The sequence below is a fragment of the Marmota monax genome, unplaced genomic scaffold, assembly GCF_021218885.2.
Source record: "Marmota monax isolate L192 unplaced genomic scaffold, Marmota_monax_Labrador192_F-V1.1 WCK01_AAM20220418_F8-fsc00160, whole genome shotgun sequence".
In the NCBI taxonomy this organism is placed as follows: Eukaryota; Metazoa; Chordata; class Mammalia; order Rodentia; family Sciuridae; genus Marmota; species Marmota monax.
Window position 1 is genome coordinate 3,105,694 of NW_026694183.1, and position 19,649 is coordinate 3,125,342.

At 52.9% G+C, this 19,649-nt stretch overlaps 3 protein-coding genes across 3 annotated transcripts; 2 read left to right on the plus strand and 1 right to left on the minus strand.

The window, feature by feature from the left end:
* Positions 1–5,607: 5,607 nt before the first annotated feature.
* Positions 5,608–7,103, minus strand: Fgf21 (fibroblast growth factor 21). Its single transcript, XM_046466288.2, has 3 exons — positions 6,869–7,103; positions 6,678–6,781; positions 5,608–6,006 (listed from the first exon to the last, which is right to left on the minus strand). Exons 1-3 carry the CDS (start codon positions 7,101–7,103, stop codon positions 5,719–5,721), a joined length of 627 nt encoding a protein of 208 aa, XP_046322244.1. The 3' UTR covers positions 5,608–5,718.
* A 175-nt stretch (positions 7,104–7,278) lies between these two features.
* Fut1 (fucosyltransferase 1 (H blood group)) lies at positions 7,279–12,617 on the plus strand. The gene is made up of 3 exons (XM_058586072.1): positions 7,279–7,662; positions 7,874–9,299; positions 9,645–12,617. Exon 3 carries the CDS (start codon positions 9,935–9,937, stop codon positions 11,069–11,071), a length of 1,137 nt encoding a protein of 378 aa, XP_058442055.1. The 5' UTR covers positions 7,279–7,662; positions 7,874–9,299; positions 9,645–9,934; the 3' UTR covers positions 11,072–12,617.
* Positions 12,618–12,719: 102 nt separating this feature from the next.
* Positions 12,720–17,642, plus strand: LOC124107811 (izumo sperm-egg fusion protein 1-like). The gene is made up of 10 exons (XM_046466006.2): positions 12,720–13,592; positions 14,225–14,524; positions 14,878–14,952; positions 15,460–15,546; positions 15,772–15,792; positions 16,099–16,182; positions 16,362–16,462; positions 16,702–16,855; positions 17,081–17,285; positions 17,531–17,642. The coding sequence occupies exons 2-10, from the start codon at positions 14,290–14,292 to the stop codon at positions 17,640–17,642; spliced, it is 1,074 nt and encodes a 357-aa protein (XP_046321962.1). The 5' UTR covers positions 12,720–13,592; positions 14,225–14,289.
* The last annotated feature ends 2,007 nt before the right edge of the window (positions 17,643–19,649 follow it).

Genomic DNA, 19,649 nt, shown 5'->3' on the forward strand with positions numbered 1-19,649 from the left:
TGTGGTATCACTTATCTCTGGCCCCAACCAGCTGTTGAATCTGGGGCAGTCAGGTAACCTCTCTGTGCCTCAGTTTCTCATCTGGAAAATGGGTATCTAAGGAGAACTTGCTTCATAGGGCAGTTGTGGAGTTAAAAGACTGAACAGGGTTAAAGTGCACAGAATCCTGGCACATAATCAGTTCCAGCAAGAGGCATCTGTTTGGGCCCATCGCTCATAGAACACTCTCAGTCCAAATTTTGTCCAAATTGGAGAGTCTTTATTAGCCATCTGGCACTGCCCCTCAGCAAGGCACCTTCAGTGAGCAGCACCCACCTTGGTGCTTACAAGCCTTTAAAGATAAAGACACTTCCCCTGGCATGGGGGTTCTGCAATTGCACAAAGCAGGTTCTTACAGAAGCTAAAATTAGTGATTGGTGAACTGCTACAGTGTAGCAAGTGTCTATTGCAAGCACTGGGGACCTTTTCCTTAGGGGAAGGGTTGACATTTGTGGTTGTGCAGGGGTTGCAACAATTAAAGTTTCTTAATTGGGCTAACTGCCAACTCTAATCAACATGATTTCTTTTAAAAGGGATTCATGTGGGCTGGTGATATAGCTCAGTTGGAAGACTGCTTGCCTTGCATGCATAAGGCCCTGGGTTTGATCCTCGGCACAATAAAAAAATAAATAAAATGGAGTAACTTAGGCTAAGTTCTTCAGATTCTGCTTCTAACCTATGACTATGCTAGCTTAACGTTACTTGTCCTATAATTCTACCTTGTATTATTATCTTTTTTTAAAGAGAGAGAGAGAGAGAGAGAGAGAGAGAGAGAGAATTTTAATATTTATTTTTTAGTTTTCGGCGGACACAACATCTTTGTTTGTATGTGGTGCTGAGGATCGAACTCGGGCCGCATGCATGCCAGCGCGCTACTGCTTGAGCCACATCCCAGCCCTCTGCCTTGTATTATTGATTTATATCCTAGAGAGTGCTGACCAGCTAAGCTTGGCTATAACAGCACCCACTATGGTCCTTCCCAGGCAGGTCTGTGGCGCTTCTCTGGGGTTCCCAGCTCAGGTCTCTCCAGAAGTAAAATGGCAATCTGCTTCCTCTCCTGCCTTTCTCCTCCGGCTCCAAGACACATGACCCTCCCAGTTTAAGTAACTGGACCCATTTGCCCACCTCCATGATGGCCCTCAGGAGCCTGCTCAGACCCTTCATCGGCCAGCTGTGGGATCACTTATCTCTGCCCCCAGACCCAGAGGCTGGGGGAGCTGCAGGGATGGGGCTTTCATGGGCAGCGTAATAATTAGGAGAGGGTCTGGAATTCACTGGGGAATTGTGGGGATAGCCAGCCTGCTGAGGGGGAGGGCCCCTTAGAGACCAGGAGCAGGACAGCGGGGATGGAAGGACAGGGAGGCTGAGGGAGGCAGGCAGAGATGGAGTCTGACAAGACAGACAAAGCACGGGGCTGAGACTAACAGGCAGATAGGAGGAAGGACAGGCAGAGCCTACAGCTGAGACACTGACCGTTGGAGGCTCAGAAGTTCTGGTGTTCTTTCCCATGAGCCCATTCTGAGCTCGTGCCATGAACATCTTTGCAGGCAGAGGTTCTCAAATGGACAATGTGTCAGAACCCAGAGGGTTTCTTTTTTTTTTTTTTAATTTTTTTTTTAATATTTATTTTTTAGTTTTCGGCGGACACAGCATCTTTGTATGTGGTGCTGAGGATCGAACCCGGGCTGCACGCATGCCAGGCAAGCGCGCTACCTCTTGAGCCACATCCCCAGCCCCCCCAGAGGGTTTCTAACACAACAGGTGCCTGAGCCCAGCAACCAAGAGGTTTGGGATTTTTCAGTTAACTGATTATTTTTTTACTATGGGAAAATTGCATAATATACATAAATAATAGTACATAAAATTTAACATTTTAACTTAAAATTTCTTTTTTAATTTTTGATACTGACGATTGAAGCCTGGGGCACTTAACCACTGAGCCACATCCCCAGCCCCCCTTTTTAAAAATATTATTTTTTACTTGTTGATATACTGCCGGGTTTCTGTTCTCGCGACTAAAAGGCTCAGGGGTCACTCCAGTCAAACTGGGCTAACTGGGCTGCACAAAAAACCACATAAGAGACACAAATACCTTTTTCTTTGGGGTCACTGTGATGGCTCCTCTGACCTTAAGGGTCCACAGAAAGAGAGAGAGCGAGATCACGCGCTGACCCCTTTTATTGAGGAGAAGCTATTCAAATGAGGCAAGGGGTCAGGTTTCAGGGGCTGAGTCTATCTTCATGATGTCCACTGTCAGCAGGTTGACTGACACCTGGGTAGGCCACACCCAAGGGCACAGTAAGAGAAGGGGACACACACAAGGCACTTCCATGGAAGATTCTATCCTAAATAGGACAAGGGGTTACATGACAAAGGAACAGGTGAGCATAGCTTCACCCATGGGCCTGTAGCAAGACACACCCATGCATGAGACACCGACCCTCGAACCCAAGAAGGTGGGGGAAAGCTCTGCCACATTTCTGTGACTGAGCATCTCAGCACCCAGCCGGGCAGTGTGACTCAGTCATGTGCAAGGCTGGTCTCCCACAATAGACCTTTATTTTATTTATTTATATCTGGTGCTGGGAATCAAACCCAGGGCCTCACACATGCCAGGAAAGTGCACCACCACTGAGCCCCAGCCCCAGCCCCTCCTCTGCCCTTTTTTAAAAAAATGTATTTAGTGATTGGGTCTTTCTGAGTTGCCTCGCTAAGTTACTAAGGCTGGCTTTGAACTCGTGATACCTACTGCCTCGGTCTCCTGAGCCGCAGGAATTACATGTGGGCACCACAGCACCCAGCCATTTTAACCATTTATCATGTACAGTGTAGTGGCATTTGGTACACTCACCAGGTTGTCAACCATCTTCTCTAGTTCTAGAACACTTTCATCCCCCTAAAAGGAAACCTCATAGCCATTAGGCAGTCACTCCCTGTACTGCATTGCATTGTGTCCCCCAAACAATATATTTAAGTCCTTACCCAACTTACCTGAGTATGTGATCTTCTGTGGAAATAGGAACACTGGAGATGTCATCAAGTGACAGCAAGGCACTCTGGTTTAGGTTGAGCTCTAACCCAATGAGTGGCATCCTCACTAGAAAAGGGAAATTTTGCTGGGCATAGTGGGGCTCACCTGTAATCCCAGTAACTTGAGAGGCTGAGACAGGAGGATTGCAAGTTCGAGGTCAGCCTCAGCAACTTAGTGAAGCCTTGTCTCAAAATAAAATAAAAGGGGCTGGGGATACAACTCATCAGGAGAGTGCTTGCCAAGCATGCACAGGGCCCTGGGTTCCACCTCCCAGTACTGCAAAAAATAAAGGAAGAAGAAATTTTCATGCAGGCACAGGTGCGCACATGGAGGGAAGCCACATGACATGGAGGCGTGGTTCATCTACTCGCCAAGGAATGCCCAGGCTTGCAGGTCCTACCAGAAGCTGCAAGAGGCAAAGAAGGATCTTCCCCCTGGAGACTCCTGAGAAGGCACTGCCTGGCAGACACCTTGATTGGGGGTTTCTAATATCCAGAACCATGGAAGAACAGGTCTGTGTGGTTTAAGCTTGCAGTGCTGTGTGGCTTCTCTAGGAGTGGACATTACCCTTTCCACTGTCCCACTGCAACTGCAACTTCCATCTCTGAGTTCTCTATTCCCAGAATTGTTGTTGTTGTTGTTATTATTATTATTTAATTTTTAAATTTTTTTTTGGTATGGAGATTGAACCCAGGAGTGCTCTACCACTGAGGCACATCCCCAGCCCTTTTTTATATTTTATTTAGAGACAGGGTCTCTCTGAGTTGCTTAGGGCCTTCCTAAATTGCTGAGGCTGGCTCTGAAACATGATCCTCCTGCCTCAACCTCTCCGAGCTGCTGGAATCTCAAGCGTGCACCATGGTGCCTGGCTCAGAATTTTTGATCCAGTAGGCCCAGCACCTGCATTTCTAAGACATTTCCAGGTGACAATGACCCACCCCGGGATCCCAGCCTTCCCAGGCCATTTCCTGTCAGTATCAACACGCGAGATCTTGCAGCGTGTTCGCTGCTTGCTGTGTCTCTCACCTATCACTGTGTCGTCTCATCCTGTGAAACCTGCTGGGAGTTGACAGGGGTATGGGTCTGGAAGTGGTGAGAGGTGCAAGCTGAGCTCTCCAGGCAAGGGGGGAATAATGTGTCCAGATGAGAGAAGGGGACTCCTCCTTCTGGAAAGGAGGCCCAAGAGTCCAGGGTCCTTGGATATGGAGCCCCGTGCCCAAATACCCTCCTAACTGCCCTCTCCTGGACTCTGTCTTCTCCCATCTTGGAGTCTCTGTTCTTCCCTCTCTGGGTCTCCAGCTCTCTCTCTCTCTGGGCCTCTGTGGGTCTCCATCACACAGTCCCTTCCTCCAGTCCCTCCTCCTTGGCTTCTGGCCTCTGACCTCTGTTCTCCGAGCCTCCACCCAGACATGGTGTGTGGGTGGGAAGGTGGCCGGGTGATGGCTAGTGCTTCTTCCAGCTCCTCACCACTCCAGGGTGACTTTCCTTTTCTTGTCAAGATAAGGGGTCTCTTCTGGCGAGGAGCCCGCCCCTCATGTGAGGCACCTTGGGATCTGAGTCACTCCTTCCCGGGAGCAATGTTGCCTTCACGGTTCTCTTTCCTTGATGGAGCCGGCCTTGTTCCATCAGAGGGGAAAACTGCCTTTTCTACCGGACGTTGACTTTCTTCTGGGTATCAGGTCCCACCTGAAACCCTCAGGGACTATTTGTCACTTGACAGCAATATTTCTGTCGACTGAACCTTGGAGTTAGGGTCAAGAGCCTCAGACTGCAACTTTTTGAGGCTGGTCTGTCCGACACCTGGGACAGGCAGGGACGAGCTTGATCCTGAGAGCTGTAGTCTAACACCCTTGCCTCACATCCTCCCTGGCCTGGAAATGACGAAGAACATGAAGATCTACATTGTAGGAGGGGAGGAGACTAGACAAGCATTTTCGGGATTGGATATTCTCCAAAGTCCTCAAGTGTCTGGGTGGACAGTTTCTGACCCTTTTCCTGAGACCTTGGACTCCCAGTCTCCAGCCCCTCCTCCCTCACACCACTGTGTCTAGGTTCCTATTCCCCTGTCCCTCTGGGACCCAGGTATCTAGATGTCCAGCTCGGTAATCCTTCAGGACTCCAGTGTTATCCTAGCAGCAAATGTATCCCCCTCCCCAAGATCCAGGAGCCCCTGCCCCACTCAGCTCTGAGGACAAAGAATCTCCCCATTCCTACTTCCAAGGAACTACATTTCCCATGAGGCTGTGGGGCTACAGTGTGGATTTTTTCTTTGAAGTCCCCCATTATTATGTTACCTCAGAGAATTAGTTCCATAATGTTAACAAGGATGGGGGCAGGGGTGGATAAGAATTCCTGTCGTGTCAGAGAGTAGGAATAGTCCTGGGGACCCTTGGGATACCTTGCCAGAACAGAAAAATAAGGACCAATGGTAGACTGGGGCCTTAAGGCAATGGGGACAGACATGTGGACTGATCTCAGGGTCAACAGAGACAAGACACAGATCCCATTTCCTCTCTCAAACACACATACTCATTAGATACTCCTCTCTCAGACTCTTTATTATCCCAAGATAGAAAAAAAATAAAAAAATAAATAAGATAAATACCCCAATAAATAAGAGGAGACCCCAAAATGAAGGGCCCATGGCTTCAGGAAGCGTAACTGGGGCTTCGGCCCTGCAAAGGCCCCACCATGCTGAGTGGGTCGGAGGAGCCCACATCAGGGGGCTCAGGGACCAGGATCCCTGGTGGCTCCAGGGCTGCTGGGGGCAGGCCTGGCAGTGGGAGGAAGCGGGCTGGTCCTCGCGGCACTGGGTCCCGGTATGGTGAGTTAGGGGGCAGGCGCACAGGGAGGCCGTGGGATTCTGACTGGTAAACATTGTACCCGTCCTCCAGAAGCTGCTCCCGGAAGCTGCAGGCCTCAGGGTCAAAGTGGAGCTGAGGGACAGAGAACAGGGTTCAGAGACCTAAGTCTGCTAGAACTCAGGAGTCCAGGCCCCAGCCCTCTTCCCTCAGACCCAGGGTCCAGACACAGCCCTCTTCCCAGACCCAGAAGCTCAGGCCCCAGGTGTCCCGCCTCAGACCCAGGGACCCAGGGGTCCAGGTCCCCAGTCTCCCTTAGGAAACAGAACACTACAAGCAAATCCCTCCTTTACCCCAGGGCAGTTGCAGAGATCACCTCCCTTCCTACTTCACAGAGAACATTCTAGCCTGGTACCAGTCATGGCTTTCTAAGGCCAGGTAGGGGGTCTGGGTACTGCCTAAAGGTCATGTTCAGTGTGAGCCACGGATTCCTGGAATGTCCCTCCCCATGTTCAGGATGAGCGAGGCATGCAGGAGCCGCATGGCCAGGAGCAGGGGTTATAGTTCTGAGACTCAGCCTCTCAGGCCATTCTGCCATTCACACATGACATAAGGCCAGTGGTGACTGCCTGCGCCTCATTTTACAAACATTGGTAACAACTGTCTCAGCCTGCAGGGGTTGCAGTCAGGTTGTCAGTGTAGACAGCATGGGACGGAGGCCAGCTTGGGTCAAGTGTGCAAGAAAGGATACCCAGATTGTGAAGATGATACCATGAAGGTTGGTACCCCAAAACTGGGAAACTCACCGATCCATACAGAACTCCATCTGGCCTCTGGCACAGGAACCTGGATGTTTTGACCCCCAAGATTTGAATGACCCCAGGCTTCAAGGCTTTCAGCTCCAAGAGACCTGGGGGACAAAGTGGTTAGACATTTGGAAGTGCCTCTCCCAGGCCCCACAGCCTCCTCCCTTAGGAATCTTCCACCCCACACTCACTTTCCGGGCTTTGATGGGCAGCCCCCACCACGGTGCCATCAGCCCTGATCTCCAGGTGGGCCTCAGTCTCCTGGGCATCATCTGTGTACAGGTACCGCTGCCGGACTTGGCCCCCAAATTGGAGGAGGGGGCTTGAGTCAGGGATGGGGTATGCCTGGCAGGCTCCCAGCACAAGGGCAGCCAGCACAAGGACCCACAGTCCCAGGGGCTCAAACTTGGCCTTGTCCCAGTCCATCAGCGTGTCTTTGTCCTCAGGCGGGGTCCAGAGTGCGGGGTCTGGAGTATGGGGTCCGACGAGGTGAGCAGTCCTGAATCAATTCCAGCTGTGCTTGTCCGGGACAGCAGATCGACTGTGGCTCAGATCATCCAGGAGCTTGAGTCCTCCTACCTGTGGATCCCCAGCTGACAGGACACCCAGGACTCTTGGGATGGATGCAGAAGCTCCAGAATTTATACCCAGACAGACCCGCCCTCTTGCCCTCCCCACTCCGACACATGATATTTGACCCATTTGGCAGAAGCCAGAATTCCACCGTGGCCAGGGCAGTCTGGATGGATGATGCAATGAGGGAGGGGGTCCTTTGAGCTGGGGGCCTGGACCCCTGGGTCTGGGGGCTGAGGAAGATGAAGACCTGATCAACTGGGACTAGTTGAAAGGAGCCAAGGGCTAAGATTCCTGGTTTTTGGGAAGGAGGATCCTTGTGCTCAAACTTCTGGGTCTGAGGGAGGAGGTCTGGGAATTGGACCCCTGTGCGAGGGAGGAGGCTTGAGGCCAGGTCCCCTGGATCTGAAGGGTGAGTTCTGGGGCCTTGACCTCTGGGTCTGAGGGTGGAGGACTGGAGCCTGGACCCTTGGGTCTGAGGGAGGAGGCCTGGGGTCCGGACCCTGGGTCTGAGGGAAGTGGGGTAAAGATCCTGGAAACTGCTTTCCTGACTTTCAATGTAGACTTTTGTTGTTGGTGGTGGTGGTGCACGCATGAAATTTATATCCCTTTCCAATTTCTAGGTTTCTGGGTATTGAGGGGTCTGACCCTTTCCTTAACCATCAGGAAGCTGAGACCACGTGAAAGAAGTGTCCCTAGCAGGTGTCCTGGCTTGGAAACCTCACTCCAGGCCATGGATCAATTTCACCCTCTTCAACCCCTGCTCAGTGGCCTGTCCTGATGCAATCCTGGTGTTTCTTTCACCAGAGCAGCTACTCTGGGCCCAGACAGGTGCTACCAAAATAGACTGGGGGAGGGGATGGTGAGAATCCGACCCTGGTAACCAGGCCCTGGAGGGAGAAGTGAGATCCAGAGGGGTTGAGTAACTTCCTGGGACCCCTAAAGTGCAGGGGCTGGATTCCTGGGTTGGAGGGAGGAGGGCCTGGGAGTCTTCAGTTTTAAGAAATAATAGTCAAATCTCTGGTGAGTCAAGTCAAACGCCTGTGTCTTTGAACAGGCTTTATGTGTAATGACAAGGGTCTGCGTGCTCAGAGCCAGGGCAGTGGGGCCTTGGATCGACCTTGGACAACAGAAACAAGAAACGGGTTCTGGTGGGCAGGAGCTCAGAGCCTTTGTCCCTGGCGCCAGGTGCAGACCCTGGGTTGGAGGCCAGGGAGACGACGAGGCCTCTTTTCCCTGGATTTTCAGTTTGCAGGAAAGGTTGCCTTCGCGGAAAACCCGTCTAGAAAGCAGCAGTTGATCGCCAGGCCCTGAACTCCTCCAAAGGAGGAACTGGGGCGGGGGCGGGGGGTGAATCGGAATGGAGAGCCGTGGAAGGCTCGAGTCAGCTTCTGGCGGGAGGCCCTCCCTCCAGGGCTGGAAGGGCGGGCAGAGGCTTTGCATTCTCTTGCGCTCCAGCGGCTGCTGGGCAAACAGGTTCTCCATCCCTTAGGGAGGGCGCGGCAGGGCCGGAGGATGTCCCACCCGACGGGACCAGGTGTGCGGGCCCTGCACAGCGGCTGGGGCGTGGCCGCGCTCGGTGCTCGCCGCGCTGGAAGCAGACCGTAAGCCCCGGCACGGCTGGGAGCTGGCCGGACTGGAACTCCCTCCCGGGTCCCGCTTAGAGGCAGGGGTCCAGTTCACGCAAGATGCGGCTGTTGCCCGGGCTCCGGCAGAAAGCCGCGAGCCAGGGGCTGGGGCGCGGCGCTCACCTCGCCTGGTAAGAGGAGGGGCCCGGGCACCTCCCGAGCCCGCAGCGCCCAGGACCCGCGCCAGGTAAGGGGCGGGGCTCCTCCCGCCTGCTACCTGCCCGGCTCCGGAGGGAGGGCGGAGGCTTCGAGCCTTAGAAACTCGCTCCTCTCCTCTCTCCCCACCCCAGCCTCGCGGCCTGTCCCGGGAGGCGGCTTGGAGGGGAGGGTCGCGGGGAGGTGGAATGAGGGCTGCATTTTTTGGACTGCGCGCTGCGGCCACGCGGAGCCATCGGTAGACCGGCCACTGCGAGGACCTCAGGTTAGTGGACGGGGCGGATGCGGGAGCGCCAGAAACCCCGGCCTTCAAGCCGCTCCTCCTTCGGATCGGGAGGCCATCCCCGACCTCTCACCACCGAGATCCCAGGAGTCTCCTCCTCACCTGCTTCTACAGGCACTAAGATCTCTCTCTCTCTCAGTCCACACCTCCAGCCACTCGTGTTCCATTCCAACTGTCGCTTCCCATCACCTCAGAGGTGGAGTGGACCCTTCAAAGACTGCTACATCTGAGAAGGGAGTTTGTGATCCCCAGCCCCTTTTTATTGTATTTATTTATTTATTTATTTATTTATTTATTTATTTATTTATTTATTTATTTTTGAAGCAGGGTCTCCCTAAGTTGCTGAGGCTGGCCTGGTAATTGGCATCCTCCTGCTTCAGCCTCCCAAGCCACCAGCACAGGAATTACAGATGTGCACCGCTGAGCCCACCATCCCCCCTGGAGATTCCAAGCTTCTCATCACTCCAACCTAGGATCAGCGCCCAGCCACTTCCTAAGACCCAGAAGCCCACATTTTTAGCTTCCTCCTTGTCTGGGACCAGGAGTCCCTCACGCCAGGCCTCTCCTCCCTGACATTCCTGGAATTCACCTAAATTCACCTTTCCTCCTCTGCAGCCATGTGGGCCCCCAGCCGCCACCAGCTCTGCCTGGCCTTCCTGCTTGTCTGTGTCCTTTCAGCAATAACCTTTCTCCACTTCCACCAAGACCTCTTTCAATATGGCCTCCGCCTGTCTGTCCTTTGTCCAGACAGCCATGTGCTGAGAGCCCCAGTGGCCATCATCTGCCTGGCTGATAAACAGCTCACCCAAAACACCTCCTCCTCTTGTCTTCAGAATGCTGACCCTGTCTCAGGAACCTGGACTATCCACCCAGATGGCCGGTTGGGTAACCAGATGGGGCAGTATGCGACACTGCTTGCCCTGGCCCAGCTCAATGGCCACCGTGCCTTCATCTTGCCAGCCATGCATGCCACCCTGGCCCCAGTGTTCCGCATCACGCTACCTGTGCTGACATCCGAGGTAGACAGTCGGACACCCTGGCGGAAGTTGCAGCTGCATGACTGGATGTCAGAGGAGTATTTCTGCTTGAAGGATCCATTTCTGAAGCTGTCTGGTTTTCCCTGCTCTTGGACATTTTTCCATCACCTTCGGGAACAAATCCGCAGGGAATTCACCGTTCATGACCATCTTCGTGATGAGGCCCAGCACTTGCTGAGTCAGTTTCGCCTGGGCCACACTGGGGCCCGGCCTCGAACCTTTGTGGGTGTCCATGTGCGCCGTGGGGACTATCTGCAGGTGATGCCCCAGCGCTGGAAGGGTGTGGTGGGTGACCGTGTCTATCTCCAGCAGGCTATGGACTGGTTCCGGGCCCGGCATGAAGCCCCCATCTTTGTGGTCACCAGCAATGGCATGAAGTGGTGCTGGGAAAATATTGACATCTCTCGGGGTGATGTGGTCTTTGCTGGTGATGGGCAGGAGGGCTCACCAGGGAAGGACTTTGCCCTGCTCACTCAGTGCAACCACACTATCATGACCATTGGCACCTTTGGCTTCTGGGCTGCCTACCTGGCTGGTGGAGACACTGTCTACCTTGCCAACTTCACCCTGCCAGACTCAGAGTTCCTGAAGGTCTTCAAGCCTGAGGCTGCCTTCCTGCCTGAGTGGGTGGGCATTAATGCAGACTTGTCTCCAGTGCAGACAGGGGCTGGGCCTTGGAAGCCAGGGAGACTTTTGGGACTGGTCTCATCAGGCTAGAGTCAGACAGACATGTCTCCAGAGGCCTGGCAGCTTCTGGAGAAATCAGGGGTGGTCCCAGAGCAGGTGGTGCCCATGGCCAGAGAGATTCTAGTTGGCCAGAGGTGGAAAGAAGTAGGGTCTTCCTGGAGCTGCCTGAACACCTACAACCAGCAGAACATCTTTTCTGATGGCTGGCAATGCCCAGTGAAGCTCATGGTGGCTCCAGAAGCCACAGTGCCCACCTGATCATCATTTCCATAGTATTTCTGCATGGCTGCCCCTGAGAACAGGGAATCCTGCCTTCTAGAGTCCACTCTGCTGGTCTTTTCTAGCAGAGGTGTTACTTCTGCCCTGGGTGTTCAAAACAGTGAAGGAACAAACTCATGGTTGATCTAGAGCAAGCCCTTGTTAACTCTCCTTCAGAGTTTCTGGAGTGATTCAGAAGGGAGTTTTCCTAGGGAGGGCCAGGTTTAATGCTTTTGAAGAACAATGTGGGGACTGGGGTACAGGTTCCAGAATTCTACATAAGTATGGCAAAGAATATGATGAAGGAACTACCAGAAACTCAACACCCCGCCACTGCCAGAAAGATCAAGACCTGGGAGACTGCCTCTAGTGAGCCAGTGTCTTCTTGTGTGTGTACTGAGGATTGAACCCAGTTGAACCAAGGTGTGGCCCATGCTGGGGCCGTGGTGACCAGACCAAAGTCTGTCCAAACCATTGGCCCCTGAGGAAAGTCTCAAAGGATTATTTTTTTCATCCTTTTTTTTTTTTTTTCTTAGAGTAGATATGGGAGAGTGGAGAGGAATAGCCATTGGGGAGGTGAGGCAACTTCTGCAGCAGAACTTTCTAGCAATCCAGGAAGACTTCTAATTTGGAAGGTCAAAACTTCCAAACACAAGATCTGGATCTATTATCTCTGGGATTAGGTCAAGGAAGTGTCTTCTTCTTTAGCTGGGTTCTGAGTATCTGGGATTTGATATTTGAAATCCAACAAGTCTGCAGAAAGCCAGGGGATACTGTGTTCTTTGTTAACCCTGTCTGTCCCTGAAATCACAGAAGCACTAAATTACTTTTTTGTTTGTTTTTTGTTTTTGATACCAGGGATTGAACTCAGAGGGCCATATCTCAGCCCTTTTTTTTTTTTTTTTTTTTTTTTTTACATTTATTTAGACACAGGATCTCACTGAGTTGTTTAGGACCTCAATAAGTTGCTGAGGCCTGCTTTGAACTTGCAATCCTCCTGCCTCAAACTCCTGAGCTGCTGTGTCCATGCCCGACTAAATCTGTCTTTGTAGGTCTAGCATGAAAAGAACTGGAGATAAGTAGACCCCAGTCCCAAGTCAAACCCAAGCAAGAGCCAGAGAGTATAAGACTTTTGACCCATTTCAGGAGCCCTTGCTGCTTTTTGGGTGATGAAAGTGGTTCCTCATATACACCCATATCTTTTCATCCCGCTCCAAGAATCCCAGCCTCTGGTCTTCTTAGGGCTTCAGGGTACCATTCCCAGCATAGCTGCCACAAGGAGAGTGGGAGGTATGAATTAAAAGTTCACATTCACAGCCCTTGTCTCTGCAGCTTTCGTGGCTCTCTCTCTCTCTCTCTCTGTGTGTGTGTGTGTGTGTGTGTGTGTGTGTGTGTAAAACACTGGAGAGAAAGTGGAAGCTCAGAGATTGTCACTATTCATTATATCTTAGGTTATGCTACCTTCTCAGATCTAGCAGCCCTTTGCTACTGAAATTGTGTGAGTGTTCCTAGTGCCCTACATCATGAAGGAGAGTAAGCTTTTCGGGATTCCAAGTATCTGAGCGCTCCGTACCTTTCTCTAGCACCCTCGTTAGTGGCCCCCAGAACTCCCATCCTCCATCCTCCATCCCATTAGGGCGTTCATCCCCCATAACCTGGGGAAAGAAGGTGGAAATCCAGTGAGCTGAGTATCATTATTGAACTACAATTCCCATAAAGCTTGGGGCGCCAGTCACAGTAGAGAAAAAGACCCCAGAGCCTTCTGGGAGTGGTAGTCCTAGGCTAGAAACGCATCTGCGAGGCTGGCAGAGGCACCAAGCCAGAATCCTGGTCCCCAAGGTCAAGGAAGGGAGGACGCTGAGGGCCAGAAGCCTGGTCCTGGGCTCTGAAAGCCAGAGGACCCCGGACTTTTCTTCCGGGGATGCTGGAATGAAGTTCTCCGTAAGGCGAGCACCCTGTGACGTCATGGAGAAGTAGGCGGGTCTCCCTTTGTTGCAGCCCAATCAGAAGCAGAGTTGAGATTCTCCGCGGAGGCCCAAGTCCTAGGAAATATTTTTTTGGAATTAGGATCTCGGAAGAGGACGTGGCAGGAGTTCCTGGTGCAACCGGGAGCTCCCGTGACACATATCCCCTTTCGAAAGCTGTCAACTTCACGCAGCCAAACTGTCCCTCACAAAACCTGAGTTACAGTCGTGGGAAATATTAAGGCAGAAGGACGCGGCACTGGGTTCCTCACAGTCTGAATGGGATCCTGAGCGAATCCTGGGTTTGAGGGCACAAGTCAAGGATCAAGGTCGGAGAGGGGCTAGTTAGTTAGGGTGCCTCGCGTTTAGGGCGCTTTGGGGCTCCGTTTCCTGAGAAGGTGCACCCTGAAAATAAGAGGTCTTAGCCTTGGGCAAGGGTGGACAGGAGGGACAGGAGGGACAGGAGGGTGGCTGGGAGTCTTGCATACATTCGTGGGGTCCCCAGGGTAAGGGATCTGGAGTGTACTTTGGTCTTGAGGGAGTTTTGAGAACATGTGGGAGAGTCTGATATATTGAAGCTGGACATGGACTTTTCAGCTTGAGGTGCAACAGGGTTTGGGGGCTTGGGTGTGTCTGAGTGTTGATTGGCTTGAGGTTGGGAGTTCAGGACCACATTAACTGTGGGGGAGCTGTGGATCCGATGGATTGGCAGCTTGGAGAGTCTGTATGGGTTGGGGGTCCAGTGTTCTAGTTTGGTTATCTAAAGATCTCTCAGGATGCAGAGCCCCTAAATTTGAGCTTTTCTGAATTGGGATTAAATTTCACACTTCTTAAGTCTTTGGATGAAGGATATAAAACTTCATCTGGAGATTTCCTGAAGCTTCTCCTTTCCCATTGGGGAGACTGTAGACATGGAGTTCAGTGGGTCCCCTAAGATAGGCTTTGGTTTCTCTCCATTTAGCGTCAGCTGCGGTTTGGGGTGAGAGGACCCTCCTGGAATTTTCTCTACTGAGTGCTCTGGCTTCAATGGGGCCGTGTTTTGCCCTCCCATTGGCTGCACTGGCCTGCTTCCTGCTTCCAGCGGGCTGCTGTGTCATATGTGACACTCGTATTCTTGCGGCTCTAAAGTCCCTGGAGACGGATTATCTGCCTAAACTCATGGGTCCTGATGAAGTGAATCGCACGTATGCTATGATAGTGCGGACCGTGAAGGGATTCTCGGATCTACCATATGCTAAGCAAACCTATATGGGGGCCATTGGTGAGGGCAAGGTGGAGCTGAACTCCTGGGTCCTGGGCCCTGGCTTAGGAGGGGCTGGGTCCAGGATTTCTAGGGCTAGGGGTGAAGGGCCTGAGTCAGGGTATCCTGAGTTCAGGAATGCAGAAGGCTTGCATGCAGATTCCAGGGGTCTCCCAGAGCTAGCCAATATTGTTTCTCTCCCCCTTATCTAGCAATTTTATGTAAAGAAACCACAACTCCCTGAAGGCAACTGTGTCCATGGTCTTTTAATCAGTCCTACTCTTGCCCAGTAGCCTCATAGGTACTGTAGCTTGTACTAGGAGACAAGACTATGAGACAGTAAAACTGGAATCGGGTTTTATATCCACCCATAGGTGAGAAAAGATATGAAATGGTGATCACGAGTTTCCTGGAGAATCTGAAAAACATCACAGAAAGTAAAACAAAAGGTTAATGACTGAAAGGCTGGGAAGGGGGGTCCTGGATTTTGCAGGGAAGCCATTGCTAGTGATACCTACCCTGGGGATGTGATGCGTGGCTCTGGGGCTAACTGCCTAGTTCAAATTCTGGCTCTGCCACTTCCTACTCATGTGGCCCTGAGCGAGAAACTGGGCAGTTTCCTCAGCTCTACACTGGACAGCATCACAGTGCCCTCCTCCCTCAGCTCCTGGGAGGATTAGATGGGTTGATACCTGTGCATTGCTTAGCCCAGTGACTGGCACTGTGTGAAGGGCTTGATTTCTGTAAAAAAGGGGAATGCCTCTCCAGGTGGCACATTCCCTGTAGCCCCTGGTGCTCAGGAGGATTAAGGTAGGAGGATCATTTGAATCCAGGAGTTCCAGACTAGTCTGAGCAACATAGAGAGACTCCCTGACAAAAGAAAAAAGGGGAGGGAGTGCCATGCTTCATGACCAGAAACCCACTGCCTAGTCTCCCCAAACCTGCCTTTTCCACAGGGAAGCAGAGCGTTGAGAACCTGAAAGAGATGTTGCGCCTTGAAAAGATAAACTTTGCATTCCACGCTTCTATGTTTCAAAAAGAAGGTGAGAGAAATCAGGGCTCCTGGACCCTAGCCTCCCTACCCCCCATTTCCCAAAACCGACTGTCCCTCTTCCCCATCCTCTCCTCCTGCTGAACCCTCAGGGGGACTTCTTTCAGGTCCTTCTCTGGGAAATAAGAACCCTCAATTCAGCTGTCCCCTAACTCCCTCTCCCCTCCATTTAAAAGTCTGATTTGTTCCTTCCTCTTTCTTCTCCCTTCTGAGGCAGATTATTGTTCCAACAAATGTGGTGAGTGCAGACAGCAGAAGCTATTCTTCTACCCTCATCCATGGCCCATGATACCCATCTTCCCCCCTCCCCTTTTTGGATGTGCATTCGAAACATCTGAGAGGTTCCTTGGTTTCCAGTCATCTTTCTGCAGCTTGGATTTTGCGGGTAGCAGGTGTACTCCATTTGGACTCTTAACTGACCTTGGAGGGTTGATCTCCTAGGAACCTGGCCCAGTAGGGCCCCAGCCCTTCAGCCCTTTGCCTTGCCCTCTCTTTCAGACCCACCTCTTAGTGGGTGAATACAGCCTTGACCTTGCCCCTCCAGGCGTCATGTTTCAGTCTTTGATATGGTGCGACTACTGCAGTAAGCAGATTCAACTTTGTAAGAAGAAGACCGAAGAATGTGGGGGTGAGAGCTGGACCCGCTGGGGGGTTGGTGGGAGAGGGATGGGGCCACAGGAGGGACAGTCCAGAGAGCTCAGGATGCAGACAGCAGACAGGGAAGGGCCTGGCCCAAACAGAGTGGAGACTGTTTGGGGAGGGTTATGACCTCAGAGGAAGCATCTCACAGTCATGCCCTGTCCTCAGATCGTGTTGAGGAGATCCATGAACACGAAGCTTTAAACTTGAACTGTTTTCTCGATTGGCACAAAGAAGCTGTTGGCCTCACGAACTACGTCTTTTACAGGGTGGGGCCCTCCAACTCCTGTAACCCTTAAACCCCAAGTCCCTCAGGTGGGTATGACCCCCTGGTCCCTGGATGGCCCTGGCCTGCACCCAACCCTCATGGCCTATTAGGTGAGGTCCCTCCTGATTCCCAGGCACCCTAAGCCCTTTTCATCTATGCCCTGGATTCCTGCTCCCGGCATTGAGTCCCCCAACCCCTGAATTCCCCAGGCCTCTGTGATATTCTTGAGCTTGGGTCTAGGTTTGGGAGAACGATTCTGAGACCGAGCTGTACAGAGGGAAGGATCCAGTCTTTAATAGGCCCTCCGCGTCTGTGAACGATAGTGGCAGGTACCGCTGTGAGCTGGGCACTGTTTACAACAGGCCTTCCACGATCATTCATTTTCTTGTCACAGGTAAGTATTGGGGTGCAGCTCCTGGCCCTGGGTCCCATGTATGGGGGGTGTAAATTTCGGTTAGGGTGTGCCTCAGGCCATGGAGGTATGGCTTCTCAGCTGTGCTGTGGCTTCTGGCTGCAGGGACAGGGTCCCTTGGCTTTTGTTTCTGCTGGAGGGCCTGGATCCTGGGGCAGGCTTGCCCTGACTCGCTGCCCTGACCACTCATTGCCACTCTTCTGTCAGTGCTTCCCCGTGACCTGCAGGGCTGGAAGCCAACGGGTGAATTCGCCCCGGCTAAGACGGAGGAGGGGAAGAAAGAAGTAACCCCGAGCCCAGAACCGGAGACCACGACTGCCAAGCACCTGGAGGTTAAGAGTATGCTGAAAGGGCGCATCTATGGCCTGCTTATCTGCTTACTTATAATCCTGATAGCAGCCATTATCTTCTGGTGAGTCACCCTGGAAGGAAGGCAGAGCTTAGAGGGAGAGGTGAGGCTTCATATTGTCCAAACTCAGCTTGCAGAGCCATTGAGTGACTTCTTGAAGGTAGGGGGAATTACAATTTGGTGGGGCTTACTTAGGTGAGCCAGACTTTGATGACTGTCAGATTTGGTGGGGGACGCTAATGCAGGTGTCTCTCAACCACTACCTATCTAACAGGACTCCATTATTTGCAATCCCCACCCTCTATCAGGCTAGTCACTCGGAAAAGGAAGAAAACTAAACCAAAGTCCTCACAGGCCAGCATTGATAGTAAAAGTTCTAAGATATCAAGGAAAATGTCTTCAAAATTGCAGAAGAAATAAAGATTTGTCTTATCTAAGTATCTGTTTCACTCCTCTGGACAGATCCACACTTTGGGTTCCCTGAGAGGTCTGGAGAATTGGTCTTGCCTCAGGGAGGAGGGTCTGGAACCTGGGTCCCTTAGTCCCGCTGGAGGGGCCAACAGACTGTGATAGAAGAAGTTGCCAGAACTGGCAGCCCCCAGTCAAGAAACAGGGCAGGACCTGCCCTTCCAAGATCCTCCCCAACCCCCAGCCTAGTCTTGTGGTCGGTCATCTCCTCCCCGTTCTTCCTGCCAGGTTTCCTCTCACCTTTTCCTGTCCCGGAACCCAGAGCTGGGAGCTGGGACAGAGGCAAAGGCTTTACAAAAGCAGGAGCTAACAGAGGCCAACAGAGCCAGGCTCCCTTGTTCAGAGCCAGGGACTCAGAGTGGTCGCAGACATCTGTACTCGAAGTCCTGTGAATCCAGGGCCTACCTCTCTCTCCAGATTTACCACTTCCCCATCCCCAGCCACCCAGCGCTGGCATTTGGCCTTCCCCATCCATGGCCATGCTAGCTGGTGAACAAGAGAGGAGAGTAGAAATGCTGCTTTGGGAAGCTCTGCTACCTGCGGGCCTGTGGATCAGTTCACTCCCTGGAAGCAGCTGCCCAGTGAGGTTTGCTCTGGCCCAGAGCTGCCTGTCAAGTGCATAGCCACCCAAGTGGGACACCTGTCCCTGCCCCACCTGCCTTCCATCTGCTCCTGTTTTGGGCCCAGCCCCATGCATTGCTTCTTGTGAGGGACCCCAAGATACCTGACTCCGGTTTTAGTCCTGAATGGGCAAGGGAGCCTGGGGCAAGCTTACCTGGGCCCAGGGTGGGAGAGGTGGGCCCAGGCACTGGGACGGGCCACACAGAGCAGGCTTTGATCTGGCTTCCTTCCTCCTCTCCCTTCTCACCTTTTGGAAATGGCTTCCATGGAACTGGCCTTTGTTTATTTGAACTCACTCTTTTCTTGGACCTCTACCCACACCCATCTGGGTCCTCCCTGGGTCTATCTTTTCTGTCTCTGCTTCCCTCCTCCTTGGCCCCCATCTCAGTGTCTGCCTGCCTTTCTGGGTGACTCTCCTGCGTCTCTGTTCATGGGTGACTGCCAGGTCTTGTCTTCTGACACAGGGAGCCGCAACAGCGAGCCGCTGCCCCCACCCCGCCGGAAGTGGAATTGTGGCAAGTGGGCCCACTGAAGGCGGTGGGGGGAGCCTCGGGGAGCCGCGCCCAACGCATCTCCCAGCTCTTCGGGGGCTCTGGGACAGGGACTCCGGAGGGCGAGCAGCAATGGGTCAGCGAGAAGATGCCAGAACTGGCAGCCCCCATTGATGTCCGGCGCCACAGCGCCCCCAGGGATCCTCAAGATCTTTGGCTCTGGCCTGGCGTCAGGTGCCAACTACAAGAGAAGGCGGGGCTGCAGCATCTGAGCGCTGGGCGGGACCTGCTGGTTTCCCAGGGCCTACGGAGTGGTGCTTGGATTCCCGTGGGGCATGGCCCGGCTGGTGGCAGTGGTTGGAGGTGTCCCAGAGTGTCTCGGGATGGAGTCAGGGCCTTCAGGAGGCATTCCAGGCTGCCTTGCAGGAGGCTGAATGTGTAGGTGGCCAAAGCAGTGGTAGCTCCCCAGCGGGGTGTCGGTGGGTTCTTCCCACAGCCTAACGAATTCCCAGGGATTCGGCCAGTGTTAGGGGAAAATCGAAGTTGGAGAGAACTAGGAGATGAGGAACAGGCCAGGACAATGTCCTGGAGGCTGTGCAGAGCTGTGGGTGGGCCTGCGGGGCCAGGGTGGAGTCTGAGGAACTGAGTAGGCCTGAGCCTGAGGTGTTGGGCCTGGTGAGGCGTGGTGGCACCTGCTTGTGGGTCTGTGTGGCAGGAGACAGCTCTGGGAACTAGGCTGAGGCGGATCTTGAGGGTCAGGGCCTATGTGGGCAGAGCCTAGGAGGGAGAGGGACCTGTGTTTCTGGCAGCAGGCTTTGGATTAGGTGGCCTTAGGGGAAAGGAAGGG

Excerpts from the sequence above, each read along its gene's own strand:
- LOC124107811 (XM_046466006.2), top strand. The coding sequence starts at position 14,290 with ATGGGGCCGTGTTTTGCCCTCCCATTGGCTGCACTGGCCTGCTTCCTG. Across the intron at positions 14,953-15,459 it reads CACAGAAAGTAAAACAAAAG|GGAAGCAGAGCGTTGAGAAC; the intron begins GTTAATGACTGA and ends CCTTTTCCACAG. Across the intron at positions 16,856-17,080 it reads CATTCATTTTCTTGTCACAG|TGCTTCCCCGTGACCTGCAG; the intron begins GTAAGTATTGGG and ends CTCTTCTGTCAG.
- Fgf21 (XM_046466288.2), bottom strand. The coding sequence starts at position 7,103 with ATGGACTGGGACAAGGCCAAGTTTGAGCCCCTGGGACTGTGGGTCCTT. Across the intron at positions 6,782-6,868 it reads TGCCCATCAAAGCCCGGAAA|GTCTCTTGGAGCTGAAAGCC; the intron begins GTGAGTGTGGGG and ends TTTGTCCCCCAG. Across the intron at positions 6,007-6,677 it reads ATGGAGTTCTGTATGGATCG|CTCCACTTTGACCCTGAGGC; the intron begins GTGAGTTTCCCA and ends TCTGTCCCTCAG.
- Fut1 (XM_058586072.1), top strand. The coding sequence starts at position 9,935 with ATGTGGGCCCCCAGCCGCCACCAGCTCTGCCTGGCCTTCCTGCTTGTC.